We start from the raw sequence: 15,896 nt of genomic DNA, 5'->3' as shown, positions 1-15,896 counted from the left end.
GCAACGTGGTAAAAGTAAACCGTCAAAGACTGCCAAATACTCACTCCATTTGTTCCTGCCAGACTTGTGAATAAACAATCCTGGGTGGTACACTGTGCTACTGCCTTACAGTGCCAGTGACCTAGTTTAATTCCAGCTTTAGGTGACTGTACAGAGTTTGCACGTTTGCCCCATGTATGCGAGAGTTTCTGCTGGGTGCTTCGGTTTCTTCCCACAGTCCAAAGATATGCAGGCTCTGTGGATTAGCCATGGCTTCGATTATCCCAAGGCCTCAATTATCATTCAACAAATACTATCTGCTTGAACATAGGGTCTCTTCCAGACTCCAGGAAAACGATGTTTTGAGTGTAAGTCCTTCATCAGAAATGAGGATTGTGGGCCGGGAGCTGAGAGATAAATGGGAGGGTGGGTGGGGCTGGGGTAAGGTAGCTCAGAATGCAGTAGGTAGATGAAGGTGGGGGAGAAGGTGATAGGTTAGAGAGGAGGGGGAGCGGTTGGATGGGAGTTGGAGGCTTGGAACTGGAATAAGGTGAGGGGGGAGGGGAAATGAGGAAACTGGTGAAATCCACATTAATCCCATGTGGTTGCAGGGTCCCAAGCAGAAGATGAGGCGTTCCTCCATCAGGTGTTAGGTTTTGGCCCAGGAGGAGGTCCAGGACTTGCATGTCTTTGGTGGAGTGGGAGTGTTGGAGTGTTCAGCCACGGGCAGTGGGATTGGTTGGTGCAGGTGTCCCAGAAATATGCTCTGAAATGGTTTGCAAGTTGGTGTCCTGTCTCCCCGATGTAGAGGAGACCACATTGGATGCAATGGATAAAGTAGATGACATTTGTGAAAGCACAGGTGAATTTCTGTCAGATGTGGAAGGATCCTTTGGGGCCTTGGATGGAGGTGAGGGGAGAAAGGTACTGACATTATTAATGGTCAAAATCTTCTATCTGTTGAAACACAGGGTCGCTGTGTCTGGTATAGAAACCTAGAATCCCTACAGAGTGGAAAGAGGCTATTTGGCCCATCATGACCTCATCAACCGTCCAAAGAACATCCCACCCAAGCCCTATCCTTATAACATCACATTTATCATGGTCAACCCACCAACCCTATATATCTTTGGACTGTGGGAGGAAACCTGAACACGTGGAGGAAACCCACACAGATACGTGCAAACTCCACACAGACTGTAATCCAAAGCTGGAACCAAACGTGGGTCCCTGGCATTGTGAGGCAGCTTGCCACTGAGCCACAGTGTGAAACCCATAGGACCTTTTTAATCAAGGAGCAGACTGCAATTAGCCTCCAGGCCTGACCTAACAAACAAGATCTGTTCTTTGCCTTTTACCACAAACTGTCCCAAAATTTACAAGCCATTTCCAGCTCAATTCAAAATTGACAACAGAATAAACACAGTTCAGGAATAAACAAACAAAATACTAATACTGGCTAGACCAGCTTCACATGGTCAAGAAGGAGGGACCTCATCTGGTGTGAGTATATCTTCTCAAAGCTCGCTAGGAGTATATATAGCTTGGGGAATTTGAAGGCAATGTGGGCAATCAGTGCAGAGGGGAAAGAGGTGCTTTTTGCTTGACTTTTTTGGCTCCTGAGTTTATAAGGTTTGTTTTCAACAGACTAAATTGAAATCAAGGGTCAAGGAGCCAGCATAAAATAGCGACTTCACAGGTAAATTGTAAGTTCGTTTTCTGGTGATAGCTACTAATTTGTCCATATATTTTAGGTTACTTTCAGATTAAAGATAAATAGGGGAAAGATTTAGAGGCTACAAGCTGAAAGACCAGTATGAAAGTTTAAAAGTCAAATCAAGAACTAAGTAGTTAAAGTAGAGATGCTAGCCAGGCCATATGTTATGCCTGCATAATATGGGAGCTGCTGAACCCTACTGCTGTTTGTGCTAATCACATCTTGGTTGCTTGAAAAACTCTGGCTCAGATTTGATGAGTTGAAGTCTGAACTTAGAATACAGTGACTCATCAGACAGGGGGGAGAGTTACCTCAATGCTGCGTTTCAGAAGGCAGTCACACCCCTTAGATTCGAAAAGTGTGGCGCTGGAAAAGCTCAGCAGGTCAGGCAGCATCTGAGGAGCAAGAGAATCGATGTTTCGGCATAAGCCCTTCATCAGGAATTTCGGGGTGGTGGGAGGGTGCTGAGAGATAAATGGGGATGGTAGTTAATGGGAGAAGGTAGTTTGGATGGCGATAGGTAGGTGCAGGTGGGGGTGATAATGATAGCTTGGAGCGGATAGAGAAGAAGGAAGATGGACAGGTCAAGAGGTGGTCTTGAGTTGGGGAATTGGACCTGGGATGAGGTCCAACTTGCCCTCAGTTTATTTTCTGCATTTTTTTTGGTCATCTTTTGTTGGTTTTTACCATTTTTCCAATCCTAATGTTTTTTTTCTTTCAATGTGTTGCTATTCCTTTCTGAAATCCTTGGTCCTTAACCATTTTATTCTGGTAAACTTGTTTCCCAGTCCACTGCAGCCAACTCTGCCCTTACCGTGATGTAATTATCCTTATTTTAAGTTTCTGACCAAAACTTTGCACACTCAAACTGAATGCTAAATTCTCTCATGTTATGGACACTGTTTCCCCGGGGACCTCTAAGATCCTTAATTAAACCTGCCTTATCACACGTCACCAGGTACAGAATACTTTGATTCCTGATGGGCCCTTAACATTTTGTTCTAGACAATTCTCGAGAATACACTCTGTGAATTCTTTCTTATGGCTATCTTAGCTAATTTCGTTTTCCCAATCTCCATGAAGATCACCTTCGTTTGTGTACAGCTTTTCTAACATGCCCTGATTACCTCCTGATTTATTCTGTGTGCTACAAAAGTGTGACTAATGTGGGACCTTGACTACTCCCACTAGTGTTTCCTTGTCCTTGTTATTTCTTACCATCACTTATTTGAATTCAACAATATAAACCCAAGATAATTTCTTACTATCATAATTATTCTAATTTGTACTGATAAAGCTACCCAATCACCCTTCCTTTCCCACTTGTCCTTTCAAAAACTCTCATACCCTTGAATATTTAGTCCCAAACTTTTATCGCCTTGTAATCATGTCTCTGTAATGGCTGTAAGTTCATATCCATTAATTTCTATTTGTGCCACTAATTCATTTATTTTTCTCAGAATACTACTTGCATTTAAGAGGTGTTCATTTTGAATTTTTGCCATTTTTCCTCCTTTGACCCTATTTGCATGGCTGAACATAGGGTCAAAGGAAGAAAAATGGTAAAAGTTCAAAATGAATAGCTCTTAAATGCGTAACTGCAAGACACCTTCTTGCAGAGCGCTTTAGGGAACATCTCCAGTACACCCACATGAATCAAACCCACCTCTCCGTAGCCAAATTCCCCCTCCCACTCTGCCGAGGAGGTGGAGGAGCTCCTGGGCCTCCTCCACCGCCACTCCCTCACCACCCAGCGCCCGGAGGAAAAATGTCTCATCTTCTGCCTCAGAACACTTCAACCCCAGGGCATCAATGTGGATTTCACCAGTTTCCTCATTTCCCCTCCCCCCGCCACCCACCTTACCCCAGTTCCAACCTCCCAGCTCAACACCATCCTCGTGACCTGTCCTACCTGCCAATCGTCCTTCCCTCCTCTCTGACCTATCATCCTTACCCCTTCCTCAATCCACCTATTGCACTTAGCTACTTTCTCGCTAGCCTCAGTCCCCTCCCATTTATCTCTCCACCACTGAGGCTCGCTGCCTCGTTCCTGATGACGGACATTTGCCCGCAATGTCAATTTTCCTGCTCCTTGGATGCTGACTGACCACTCTAATCTTGACTATTAGCTACCTGCCAGTCCTCCATGACCTTTCCAGTGAATAGAAAGGATACGAAGATCTTGATTGAGGGCCCCACAATCTCCTCTCTTGCTTCTCTCCGTAACCTGGGTTACGTCCCATCAGGGACCGGGGATGTATCCAGCTTAAGACACTTCAAGAAATCCAATGCCACTTCTTTCTTGACCTCAAAATGCCCATGCACACTAATCTGTGCTTGGTGAATATTGATGTACTCAATTAGGGTCTCATCCATATACTGTGCCTCCAAGCATAAGTTCTCTCATTTAACCTTGACTGGTCCTACCCTCTCCTTAGTTAACCTCTTGCTTTTAATGTTTGTATAAAATGCCACAGGATTTTCTTCCACCCTCCTTCCATGCTCTCCTAATTTCCTGCTAGAGTTATTTCCTGTTTTCTTTCTATTCCTCATGGGCCCTGTCCATTTCTGGCAAATGTCCATCATCAGGAATGAGGCAGGGAGCCTCAGGGGTGGAGAGATAAATGGGAGGAGGCTGAGGCTAGCGAGAAAGTAGCTAAGTGCAATAGGTGGATAGAGGAAGGGGTAAAGGTGATAGATCGGAGAGGAGGGAAGGACGATTGGCAGGTAGGACAGGTCATGAGGATGGTGTTGAGCTGGGAGGTTGGAACTGGGGTAAATTGGTGGGGGGGGGGGTGGGAAATGAGGAAACTGGTGAAATCCTTCCTGAAGAAGGGCTCATGCCCGAAACGTCGATTCATCTGTTCCTTGGATGCTGTCTGACCTGCTGTGCTTTTCCAGCAACACATTTTCAGCTACCTAAACCTTATACTTGCTTTTACTTTTTGACTACATTCACAACATTATCATTATCCAAGGGTCTCATATCTTGCCATCCTAGTCCTTCCCCCTTAATGAAGCATGCCAGCCCGAACTCTAATCAGTAGGTCTTTGAATAACTCCCACATGTTGAATGTGGACTAATTCAATAACAACTTCTCCCAGTTAACTCTCCCTAGCTCCTGTCTACTACTATAATAATTTGCCCTTCCCCAATTAAGTATCTTCTCACAAGTTCCGGACTTATCCTTATTCATAGATATTTTAAAACTTAACAAGTTGTGATCACAGTTTCCAAAATGCTTTCCCACTGGAAGATCAGTCATCTGGACAGGCTCATTTGCCAATACTAAGTCCAGTTTGGCCCTTCCTCTAGTTGAACTGTCCACATACTGTTTCAAGAAATCCTCTTGGATGTATCTAACAAATTCTGCCCTAAGCCTTTTGTTGTAAGGAAGCCCTAGTGAATGTTGAGGAAGTTAAAATTGCGCCCTATAACAAACATTTTTTTGGAAATCTTTCCATAATCTGCCCACATATCTATCCTCAATGTTTTGGTGGCAGATGAGGGTGGCCTATAGTATAATCCTAGCAGAGTGGTTGCACTTTGCTTATCTTTGAGCTCTATCCATATTGTTACAGTGGATAAACCTTCCAGTATGTTCTCTTTGAATGCAGGTATGACATTCTCCCTCATTAGTAATGCAATTCCTCCACCTCTTTCATATCCCTCTCTGTCTTGTCTAAACCACTAAAACCCTGAAACATCAAGCGGCTAATACAGTACCTCTAACAACCAGGTCTCAGTAATGGCCAAGACATAACGGTCCCATATACAGATCTCTAAGCTAGGGTTGAAAAATGTCGTGCTGGAAAAACACAGCAGGACAGGCAGTATCCGAGGAGGAGGAGAATCGACATTTCGGGCATAAGCCCTCCTTCAGCTTATGCCCAAAACAACATTTTTCAACTCTGGTACTCCAGCATCTGCAGTCCTCAATTTCTCTAAGCTAGGTTTGGAGGATTTGAGCTATAGGGAGAGGCTGAACAGGCTACGGCTGTTTTCCCTGGAATGTTGGAGGCTGAGGGGTGACCGTATAGAGGTTTACAAAATTTTGAGGGGCATGGATAGGATAAATAGACAGTCTTTTCCCTGGGGTCAGGGAGTCCAGAACTATAGAGCATAGGTTTAAGGTGAGAGGGGAAAGATATAAAAGAGACCTAAGGGGCAACTTTTTCATACAGAGGGTGGTAGGTGTATGGAATGAGCTGCCAGAGGAAGTGGTGGAGGCTGGTACAATTGCAACATTTAAGAGGCATTTGGATGGGTATATGAATAGGAAGGGTTTGGAGGGATATGGGCCGGGTGCTGGCAAGTGGGACTAGATTTGGTTTGGATATCTGGTCGGCACAGACGGATTGGACCGAAGGTTCTGTTTCCATGCTGTACGTCCCTATGATTCTATGACTCATCTGCCTTACCCATAATACTCCTTACATTGAAATAAACACACATCAGCCCATCAACCCATTGTATTCATTAACCTGCCTCTCCTTTCAGACATGCTGATCATATTATCTACCTTTCCCTCAATCCCTCCACTTGCTGACCTGCTGCCCTGGTTCCGAACCCTGTGCAACTCTAATTTAAACTGTCCCACTTAGTACTAAGTTGAAAATGTGTTGCTGGTTAAAGCACAGCAGGTTAGGCAGCATCTCAGGAATAACCCAACTCCCTGTAAAGATATTGGTTTCCCTCCAGTTTTGGTGCAACCTGTCTCTTCTGTATGGGTCACCTTTGCCCCAGAAGAGGTCCCAATGATCCAAGAACTACCATCTCCTTAACCACATATTTATCCAAGTTATCCAAATGCCAGGACATTGGTCCATCCCACCAGAAAAGCTCCCTTCTACCCTGATACAAATGCCAGTGCTCCACAAACTGAAACACATCCACCCACACCAATCTTTAAATTTTGCACTGAATTCCTTGCCTTATTTACACTGAGCCAGTTTGACCACAGCTCAGGTAGTAAACTGAGATTGTTCCTTTGGAGGTTTGGCTTTTTTGTGTAGTCCCTAATGTTCAAAATCTTTTAACAGAACTTAGTTTCTATCCTATCATAGAACATAGAAAAGTACAGCGCAGTACAGGCCCTTCGGCCCTCGATGTGGCGCCGACCGAAGCCTACCTAACCTACACTAGCCCACTATCCTCCATATGTCTATCCAATGCCCGTTTAAATGCCCATAAAGAGGGAGAGTCGACCACTGCTACTGGCAGGGCATTCCATGAACTCACGACTCGCTGAGTAAAGAATCTACCCCTAACATCTGTCCTATACCTACCACCCCTTAATTTAAAGCTATGCCCCCTCGTAATAGATGCTCCATACGTGGAAAAAGGTTCTCATGGTCAACCCTATCTAAACCCCGAATCATCTTGTACACCTCTATCAAGTCACCCCTAAACCTTCTTTTCTCCAATGAAAACAGCCCCAAGTGCCTCAGCCTTTCCTCATACGATCTTCCTACCATACCAGGCAACATCCTGGTAAACCACCTCTGCACCCGTTCCAGTGCCTCCACATCCTTCCTATAGTATGGCGACCAAAACTGCACACAATACTCCAGATGCGGCCGCACCAGAATCTCATACAACTGCAACATGACCTCAGGACTCCGGAACTCAATTCCTGTACCAATAAAAGCCAGTACGCCATATGCCTTCTTCACAGCACTATTTACCTGGGTGGCAACTTTCAGAGATCTGTGTACATGGACACCAAAATCCCTCTGCTTATCCACACTACCAAGTATCCGACCATTAGCCCAGTACCCCAGCTTCTTGTTACTCTTACCAAAGTGAATCACTTCACACTTACCTACATTGAACTCCATTTGCCACCTTTCTGCGCAGCTCTGCAGCTTATTATATCCCACTGTAACCTGCCACATCCTTCCTCACTGTCAACAACTCCACCAACTTTCGTATCATCCGCAAACTTGCTCACCCAACCTTCTAGCCCCTCCTCCAGGTCATTTATAAAAATGACAAACAGCAATGGTCCCAAAACAGATCCTTGCAGAACACCACTAGTTACTGCACTCCAAGATGAACCTTACCATCAACTACTACCCTCTGTCTTCTTCCAGCCATGCAATTCCTAATCCAAACCTCCAACTCACCCTCAATGCCATACCTCTGTATGTTTTGCAGTAGCCTATCATGGGGAACCTTATCTAACGCCTTACTAAAATCCATATACACCACATCTACCGCTTTACCCTTGTCCACCTCCTTAGTCACCTTCTCAGAGAATTCAATAAGGTTTGTGAGGCATGACCTGCCCTTCACAAAACCATGTTGGCTATCCTTGATCACATTATTCCTATCCAAATGTTCATAAGTCCTATCCCTTACAATTCTCTCTAAGACTTTGCCCACAACAGAAGTGAGACTCACCGGCCTATAGTTACTAGGGTTATCCCTACTCCCCTTCTTGAACAAGTGAACCACATTTGCTATCCTCCAGTCTTCTGGCACTATTCCTATAGACAACGAGGGCATAAAAATCAAGGCCAATGGCTCTGCAAACTCCTCCCTTGCTTCCCAGAGAATCCTGGGATAAATTCCATCAGGCCCAGGGGCCTTATCTATTTTCACCCTTTCCAGAATTTCCAACACCTCGTCCCTACATACCTCAAAGCCATCCATTCTAATTAATTGTGACTCAATATTCACATCGGCAACAATGTCCTGTTCCTGAGTGAATACTGACAAAAAGTATACATTCAGTGTCTCCCCAATCTCTTCAGCCTCCACGCACAACTTCCCACTACTATCCTTGACTGGACTTGTTCCTATCCTAGTCATTCTTTTATTCCTGACATACCTATAGAAAGCCTTTGGGTTTTCCCTAATCCTACCAACCAAGGACTTTTCATGTCCCCTCCTTGCTGCTCTTAGCTCTCTCTTTAGATCCTTCCTGGCTACCTTATAACTCTCAATCGCCCCAATTGAACCTTCACGCTTCATCTTTACATAGGCCGCCCTCTTCCCTTTAACAAGGGATTCAAATTCCTTATTAAACCACAGCTCCCTCACATGACCCTTTCCTCCCTGCCTGACAGGTACATACTTATCAAGGACATTCAGTAGTTGCTCCTTGAACAAGCTCCACATATCGATTGAGCCCTTCCCTTGAAGCCTACTTTTCCAAGCCACGCATCCTAACTCATGCCTCACCGCATCATAATTTCCCTGCCCCCAGCTATAACTCTTGCCCTGCAGTGCACACTTATCCATCTCCATCACTTGAGTAAAAGTCACCGAATTGTAGTCACTGTCCCCAAAGTGCTCACCTACCTCCAATTCTAACACCTGGCCTGGTTCGTTACCCAGAACCAAATCCAGTATGGCCTCACCTTTTGTTGGCCTGTCTACACATTGTTTCAGGAAACCCTCCTGCACACACTGGACAAACACCGACCCATCTCACGTACTCGAGCTATAGCTTTCCCAGTCAATATCTGGAAAGTTAAAGTCCCCCATAACAACCACCCTATTACTTTCACTCTTCTCCTGAATCATCCTTGCAATCCTTTTTCCTACGTCTCTAGGACTATTAGGAGGCCTATAGAAAACTCCTAACAGGGTGACCTCACCTTTCCTATTTCTAACCTCAGCCCAAACTACCTCAGATGGCGAGTCTTCATCCATCATCCTTTACACCGCTGTAATACTATCCTTGACAAGCAATGCCACACCTCCCCCTCTTTTACCCCCACCTCTGACCCTACTAAAACATTCAAACCCTGGAACCTGCAATAGCCATTCCTGTCCCTGTTCTACTCATGTCTCTGTAATAGCCACAACATCGAAATCCCAGGTACCAACCCACGCTGCAAGTTCACCTACCTTATTTCGTATATTTCTCGCATTGAAGTATACACACTTCAAGCCACCTTCCTGTTTACAGGCACCCTCCTTCGAGATTGATGCCATGTTCCTAACCTCCCTACACTCCAGGTCCTGCACCCTAAAGCTACAGTCTAGGTTCCCATGCCCCTGTAGAGTTTGTTTAAACACCCCCAAAGAGCACTAGCAAACCTCCCCCCCAAGGATACTGGTGCCCCTCAGGTTGAGGTGTAGACCATCCTGTTTATAGAGGTCCCACCTTCCCCAGAAAGAACCCAGTTATCCAGATACCGGAATCCCTCCCTCCTACACCATCCCTATAGCCACGCATTTAACTGCTCTCTCTCCCTATTCCTCGACACTCTATCACGTGGCATGGGTAACAAACCAGAGACAACAACTCTGTTTGTTCTAACTCTAAGCTTCCAACCTAGCTCCCTGAAAGCCTGCCTAACATCCTCATCCCTCTTCCTATCTATGTCGTTGGTGCCAATGTGGACCACGACTTCGGGCTGCTCCCCCTTCCCCTTAAGGAGCCAGAAAACACGATCAGAGACATCACGTACCCTTGCACCTGGGAGGCAACATACCAAACATGAGTCTCTCTCGCCCCCACAAAACCGCCTATCTGTGCCCCGAACTATCAAGTCCCCAATAACTATTGCTCTGCTCTTCTCCACCCTTTCCTTCTGAGCAACAGGAACAGGCACCGTGCCAGAGGCCTGAACCCCATTGCTTACCCCTGGTTATCAATGTTCTTAGTACTAATATGGATGACAACAGGTTCTCTCTTCTTCAAGTTCTGGTCTCCAAATTTGAGGAAAGACATTCTGGCTATTGAGGGAGTGCAGCGTAGGTTCACAAAGTCAATTCCTGGAATGGCGGGATTACCTTACACTGAAAGACTGAAGCAACTGGGCTTGTATACCCTTGAGTTTAGAAGACTGAGAGGGGATCTGATTGAGACATGTAAGATTATGAAAGGATTGGACACTCTGGCAGCATGAAACATGTTTCCGCTGATGGGTGAGTGCCGAACCAGAGGACACAGCTTAAAAATATGGCGTAGACCATTTAGGACAGAGATGAGGAGAAACCCCTTCACCCAGAGAATGGTGGCTGTGTGGAATGCTCTGCCCCAGAGGGCAGTGAAGGCGCAGTCTCTGGATTCATTTAAGAACGAGTTGGATAGAGCTCTCAAAGATAGTGGAATCAAGGGTTATAGAGATAAGGCAGGAAGAGGATACTAATTAGGAATGATCAGCCATGATCATATTGAATGGCGGTGCAGGCTCGAAGGGCTGGAAGGCCTACTCCTGCACCTATTGTCTATTATTGTCTAAGTTTCTGTCCAGGCTGAGGAGATGCCCTTAATCCTGGAACCTGCCGGGCAATAAAGCCTTCATGACCCATGGTTATAAATGCAGAGAACGATATCTGTCCACTTAAACTTCAGTGTTTCTATTTCCTACCCCCACTTGCATGGCTCCCTCCATCACAAGCTGTGGTCAGTTCGCTTATACTTCCTGCAGGCCCTACTCTCAACCACCTCGCTTGCAAGAACCTTGTAACTGTTGGACAATTGCAGGGACTGAAACTCCTCAAGGACTGCCCCTTGATACCCATTCCTAACATCATGCTCTCCTGTCTTCAATCAGAGCTCAAGTTTGAATTGCTTAATCTAAGGGGTATGTCTGTCTCCTGGAGTGAAGTGTCCAGATAACTTTCCGTTTGCCTGATGCAATGCAGAGTCTGCAGCTTAGACACCTGATTCTCAACTTGGACCTGCAATTACATGAACCACAAACATGAGCATCAGATGTGATCACTGTGGATTACCTCATGACTCAAAGTGAGATAATGCACTTGGGCAGGACAAACAAGAAAAGGGAGTACATGATGAATGTACAGGTACAAACTGGGAAGCAGCAAGGATCAGAAGGATGTTAGTGTGCATGTCCTTTGGATAGCAGGACAGGTAGATAAAGTGTTTAAGAAGACATATGGAATACTTGCCTTTTTTAGCAGAGACAGAGAGTTTGAGCAGGGAGGCGATGCTGGAACTGCATAAAATGTTGGTTAGGCCACAGTTAGCGCAGTTCTGGAATCCACGTTATTAGGAGGGATGCGATTAGTACTGGAGAGGCTGTAGTGGAATTTTACCATATTATTGCCTGGGCTGGAAAGGTTCAGATATGAAGGGAGATTGAAAGACCCTGCATTGTTTTTTGGAACAGAAGAAACTGTGGGAGACATGGTTGAGATATTTAAAATTATGGGACATAGACAGTAGAAGGGAATAAACTTTCCCTTTGGTAGTGGGATAAATAATTGGGGCATAAATTTATGGTTTAGAGGGAGATATGAGGAAAAACTTTTTTACCTAGTAAATCTGCAGCTCACTGTCTGTAATGGTAGTATAGGCAGAAACACTCAAAATACTTATGATTTGAATGTTAACTTGCAGTGCCAAGGCATACAAAGATATGGGCCAAGTGCCTGATATGGAATTTAAATAAGTATGTGTTTTTGACCAGTGCTAATGCCAAATGATCTTTTTCTTTCTTTGCACCTCCAGACTTATGGGAATGCCATCACCTACAAGCACACTATCCTGACTTGGAACTAAATTGTTCTATCTCTATCATTGGGTCAAAGTTTTATTAGTCTAACTGCATCCTGAAAATGATCATATCACTTGAACTGCTGCAGTTCAAAAATAGGTTCACTACTATCATCTCAAATACAAGCAGAGATAAACAATAAATGCTGACCTTGCTGGTCTGACATCCTCTTTGAATAAATTAAAAATATCCAGCCATCAGCAAAATTATTGTCAAAACCTGTCAGTGGATAGTGGAACGAAAGCCTTGTTCAGAAATACAGAGGTGGTGGTAATTATCAATCTCTGGCAGAGTCGGAGTATAGTATGCAGTTTGTGAAAGAGATTGGCTAAATTTTTCCTTGTACTTACATTTTCTTTTTCTCCTTTTAATTTTTGAATATTTTAGAAAGTAAATTGGGATGAGCAATGGTTGTATTGTAAAATGTCAGTACTTTATTTCTCAAGCAATTTGGCTGCATAGTGATATTGTCCAAAGATTAGAAACAGACCTTCAGGAATGAAATTAAGGGATTCTATATCTCTACAAATGATTCTTCCAATCCTACAACTCTGAATCTATTTTTCTTCAATTCTGGCCTTTACAGCATCATTAATTTTACTTGCTTCACCATTGAGGGAGTCTGCACTTCTAGTTACCTAGGCAATTAGCTCTGGAGTTGCCTCCTAAAGCCTAACATCTCTTTTGCTTCCTTTAAGACATTCGTTAAATACTAACTGTTTGATCATGCTTTTGGTCATCTGCCCTTAACATCTACTTATTTGGCTTGGTATAAATAGAAGTTGTTTTTGAAATAGCAATCAAAATTCAAATTTATGATTTGGATAAGCTTGAATATTATGCTTGAAATCGATCTTAAACAGAACTGAAACCTAATTAATGGAAGAATTCTGATTACTTACAGAAAAATCTGGAAGATGACAACTCTGTGAAGACACTAGCATGGGAGCCTGGTCATCTGCTGATTACCTTTTACTCTGTTCGTAGCATCGAGCAGTTGCTTCCCTTTTTCAGTGTGCTCAGTCAGTTTTTTTCCAACAAAATCTCAAGTAGATTTACTGGATCCTCAGGGAGTCCAATCCCGTGGACAAACTCATTCTCAGTCAAAGACCTTAAACCTGACAACCAGAAAACATTCTGGAGCAAAGGCAGACAAATAATAGAGGAAGTGCTTGAGAAAGATTTCCTTGAAGGTGTTATAAAAACATAACAGTAACCTGCTGGAGGTAGTGTAATCACTCAAAGCAAATATTCTGCAATGTGTACATTTGTTTGTATTTGAACAAGGAACAATTTCAACAATGTAATCATATTAAATTTTATTTGTACAGATTGTGTTCTGATTACTGAATTATGAATTTGATTTTGTCAAAGTATGTTGCCCAAAATATAAATTACTGTATTATTCCATTTGGTTCCAAATAATTGCACTCATGCTCAATTCTACAGGTGATGATCCATTATTAAAAGTACATGTACCTTTTAATTGCAGTTGTGATTTTATGGATTGTTTGTGCACAATTAATCCATTACTGTTATAAGTAACATCCGGTCCTCAGAAACAAAATGTTAATTTTCATCATGAGTGCTGAATGTGAAAGGAGAAAGTGAGGATTGCAGATGCTGGAGATCAGCATCAAAAGTATGGCACTGAAAAAGCACAGCAGGTCAGGCAGCATCCAAGGAGCAGGAGTCACGTTTTCAAGCATAAGCTCTTATTCAGGAATTGCGGGGGTGTGGGGGGGGGAGGGAGGCGCAGGTGGCCCAAGGGGGTTGGGTTGAGAGATAAATGGGAGAGGGGAGGAGCTGTGGGGAAGGTAGATGAAGGTATGGGGTGATGGCGATAGGTTGGAATGGAGGGTGGAACAGATAGGTAGGAAGAAAGGTGGACATGTAGGACAAGAGGATGCTGCCGAGTTCAAGGGTTGGATCTGGAATAAGGTGGTGGGGGAGGGAAGATGAGGAAACTGGTGAAATCGACTGATTCCATGTGGTTGAAGGGTCCCAAGTGGAAGATGAGGTGTTCTTCCTCCAGTCGTCAGGTGGCTAGGGTTTGGTGGTAGAGGTGGCCCAGGTGCACTGCTGACCATGTTTGCTGAATCCTAAAATATATAGCTGTGGCAGGGGGTGAAGAAATCAATAAAAGGAAACATCCATCACAGATGCATCTGCCTATGACAATAAGACAGACTTTGAATAGATCTATTGTGAATTTCCCTTTATTTGACTTCCTTTTAAGTTCACTCATGGGATGTCAGCATTGCCATATAGTCCATCCCTAATTACCTTTTGTGACAGTGGTGATGAGCTACTTTCTTAAACAGTTGTCAATCCATTTGTTTATTGTACATTCACATGCTATTAGGAAGAGAATTTCTGGATTTCAGCATCGCTGAAGAAACGGTATATACTTCCAAGACAGGACATGTTAGTTTGGAGAGAAACTTCTACTGCCCCTGTTTCTCAATGTTGGTGGTCATACAAGTTTGGAAGATACTCTCTAAGGAGCTTTGGTGAATTTCTGCAGTGTATCTTGTACTGTTGCTACTGATTGTCAGTGGTGGAGGGAGTGAGTGTTCAATGTGGTGCCAACCAAGTGACAGCTATGTCCTGAATGGTGTCACGCTACTTGAGTGTTATTGGAGCCACAATTATCCAGGCTATTGGGGAATATTCCACCACACTCCTGGCTTGTACCTTGTTGATGGTAGACAGATTTTGGGAAGTCAGGCTATCTGCAGGATTCCTATCCTCCGACCTGCTGTTGTAGCTACAGGATTTATATGGTGAATCAAGTTCAGTTTCTGGCCAGTCCTAACCACCAGGATGTTGATAGTGAAGTATTCAGTCATGGTAATGCCATTGAATATCAAAGGGTGATGGTTAAATTCTCTCTTGTTGGTGATGATCATTGCCTGGCACTTATGTGACATGAATATCACCTGTCATTTGTTAGTTCAGACCTGGATTTTGTCTAGGCCTTTTGCACGTGAGTTACTTTATGATCGGAGGTGTGGTAAAGTGCTAAATATTATGTAATCATCAGAAACATGCCCACTTTTGTCCTTAAGATGGATGGAAGGTCATTGATGAAGCAGCTGAGAATGGCTGAGCCACAAAACACTTTACTGTGGAACACCTACAGACTAACCTCAAAGTAGCACAGCCTGTTTGCTACACTGTAAAATGTGGCCCTGATGTTCAGTCTCATCACTCGCATCTCTTCTCTGGAATTCAGCTTTTTTGCCATGTTTGAACTAGGCCCTGATGTTTGATAACAGCATTTACTTGCCATCACTTAGCTAATGATCAAGAGTAGAATTATGGGGCAGTAAGTGGCTGGTTCAGATTTGTCTTTTTTTTTGTTTACAGGACATTCGTCAGCAATTTTCCACTTTGTCAGGTAGATGCCAGTGAATGACAAGCTCTCAAACATAATTCTTCCTGGAATGTTGTCAAAACCCATAGCCTTTGCAGGATCCAATGCTTCCAGCCATTTCTTGATATCACTTGTAGCAAAATAGAATTGGCATTTTTGATTCTGGGGACCTCTGGAGGAAGCTAAGATAGATAATCTAACGAGCACTTCTGGCTGAAGCATGTTAAAAATGCTGCTGTTTTATTATTTATACTGATGTGCTGGGTTCCCCCTTGTGGAGCCTTCTCCTCCAGTTTTTCTCTTCACAGATCCCGCCATAAACTTTTCCAGCGACTT

The 15,896-nt window shown here is 43.9% G+C and overlaps 1 protein-coding gene across 6 annotated transcripts in view; it reads left to right on the top strand.

Moving 5' to 3' along the window:
* Positions 1-13,511, top strand: part of dop1a (DOP1 leucine zipper like protein A) — a 315,487-nt gene extending 301,976 nt beyond the window's left edge. For 5 of the 6 annotated variants that reach the window (XM_060831625.1, XM_060831624.1, XM_060831626.1 and 2 more), the window contains one exon: positions 13,086-13,511. In XM_060831625.1, the coding sequence (XP_060687608.1) occupies positions 13,086-13,391 (306 nt within the window). In that variant the 3' untranslated portion in view covers positions 13,392-13,511. The remainder of the gene's footprint in view (positions 1-13,085) is intronic. The other variant, XM_060831630.1, reaches the window with a different exon arrangement.
* The last annotated feature ends 2,385 nt before the right edge of the window (positions 13,512-15,896 follow it).

Source organism: Hemiscyllium ocellatum, chromosome 10 (genome assembly GCF_020745735.1).
Source record: "Hemiscyllium ocellatum isolate sHemOce1 chromosome 10, sHemOce1.pat.X.cur, whole genome shotgun sequence".
Taxonomy (NCBI): domain Eukaryota; kingdom Metazoa; phylum Chordata; class Chondrichthyes; order Orectolobiformes; family Hemiscylliidae; genus Hemiscyllium; species Hemiscyllium ocellatum.
This window is presented reverse-complemented; position numbering and strand designations above follow the sequence as displayed.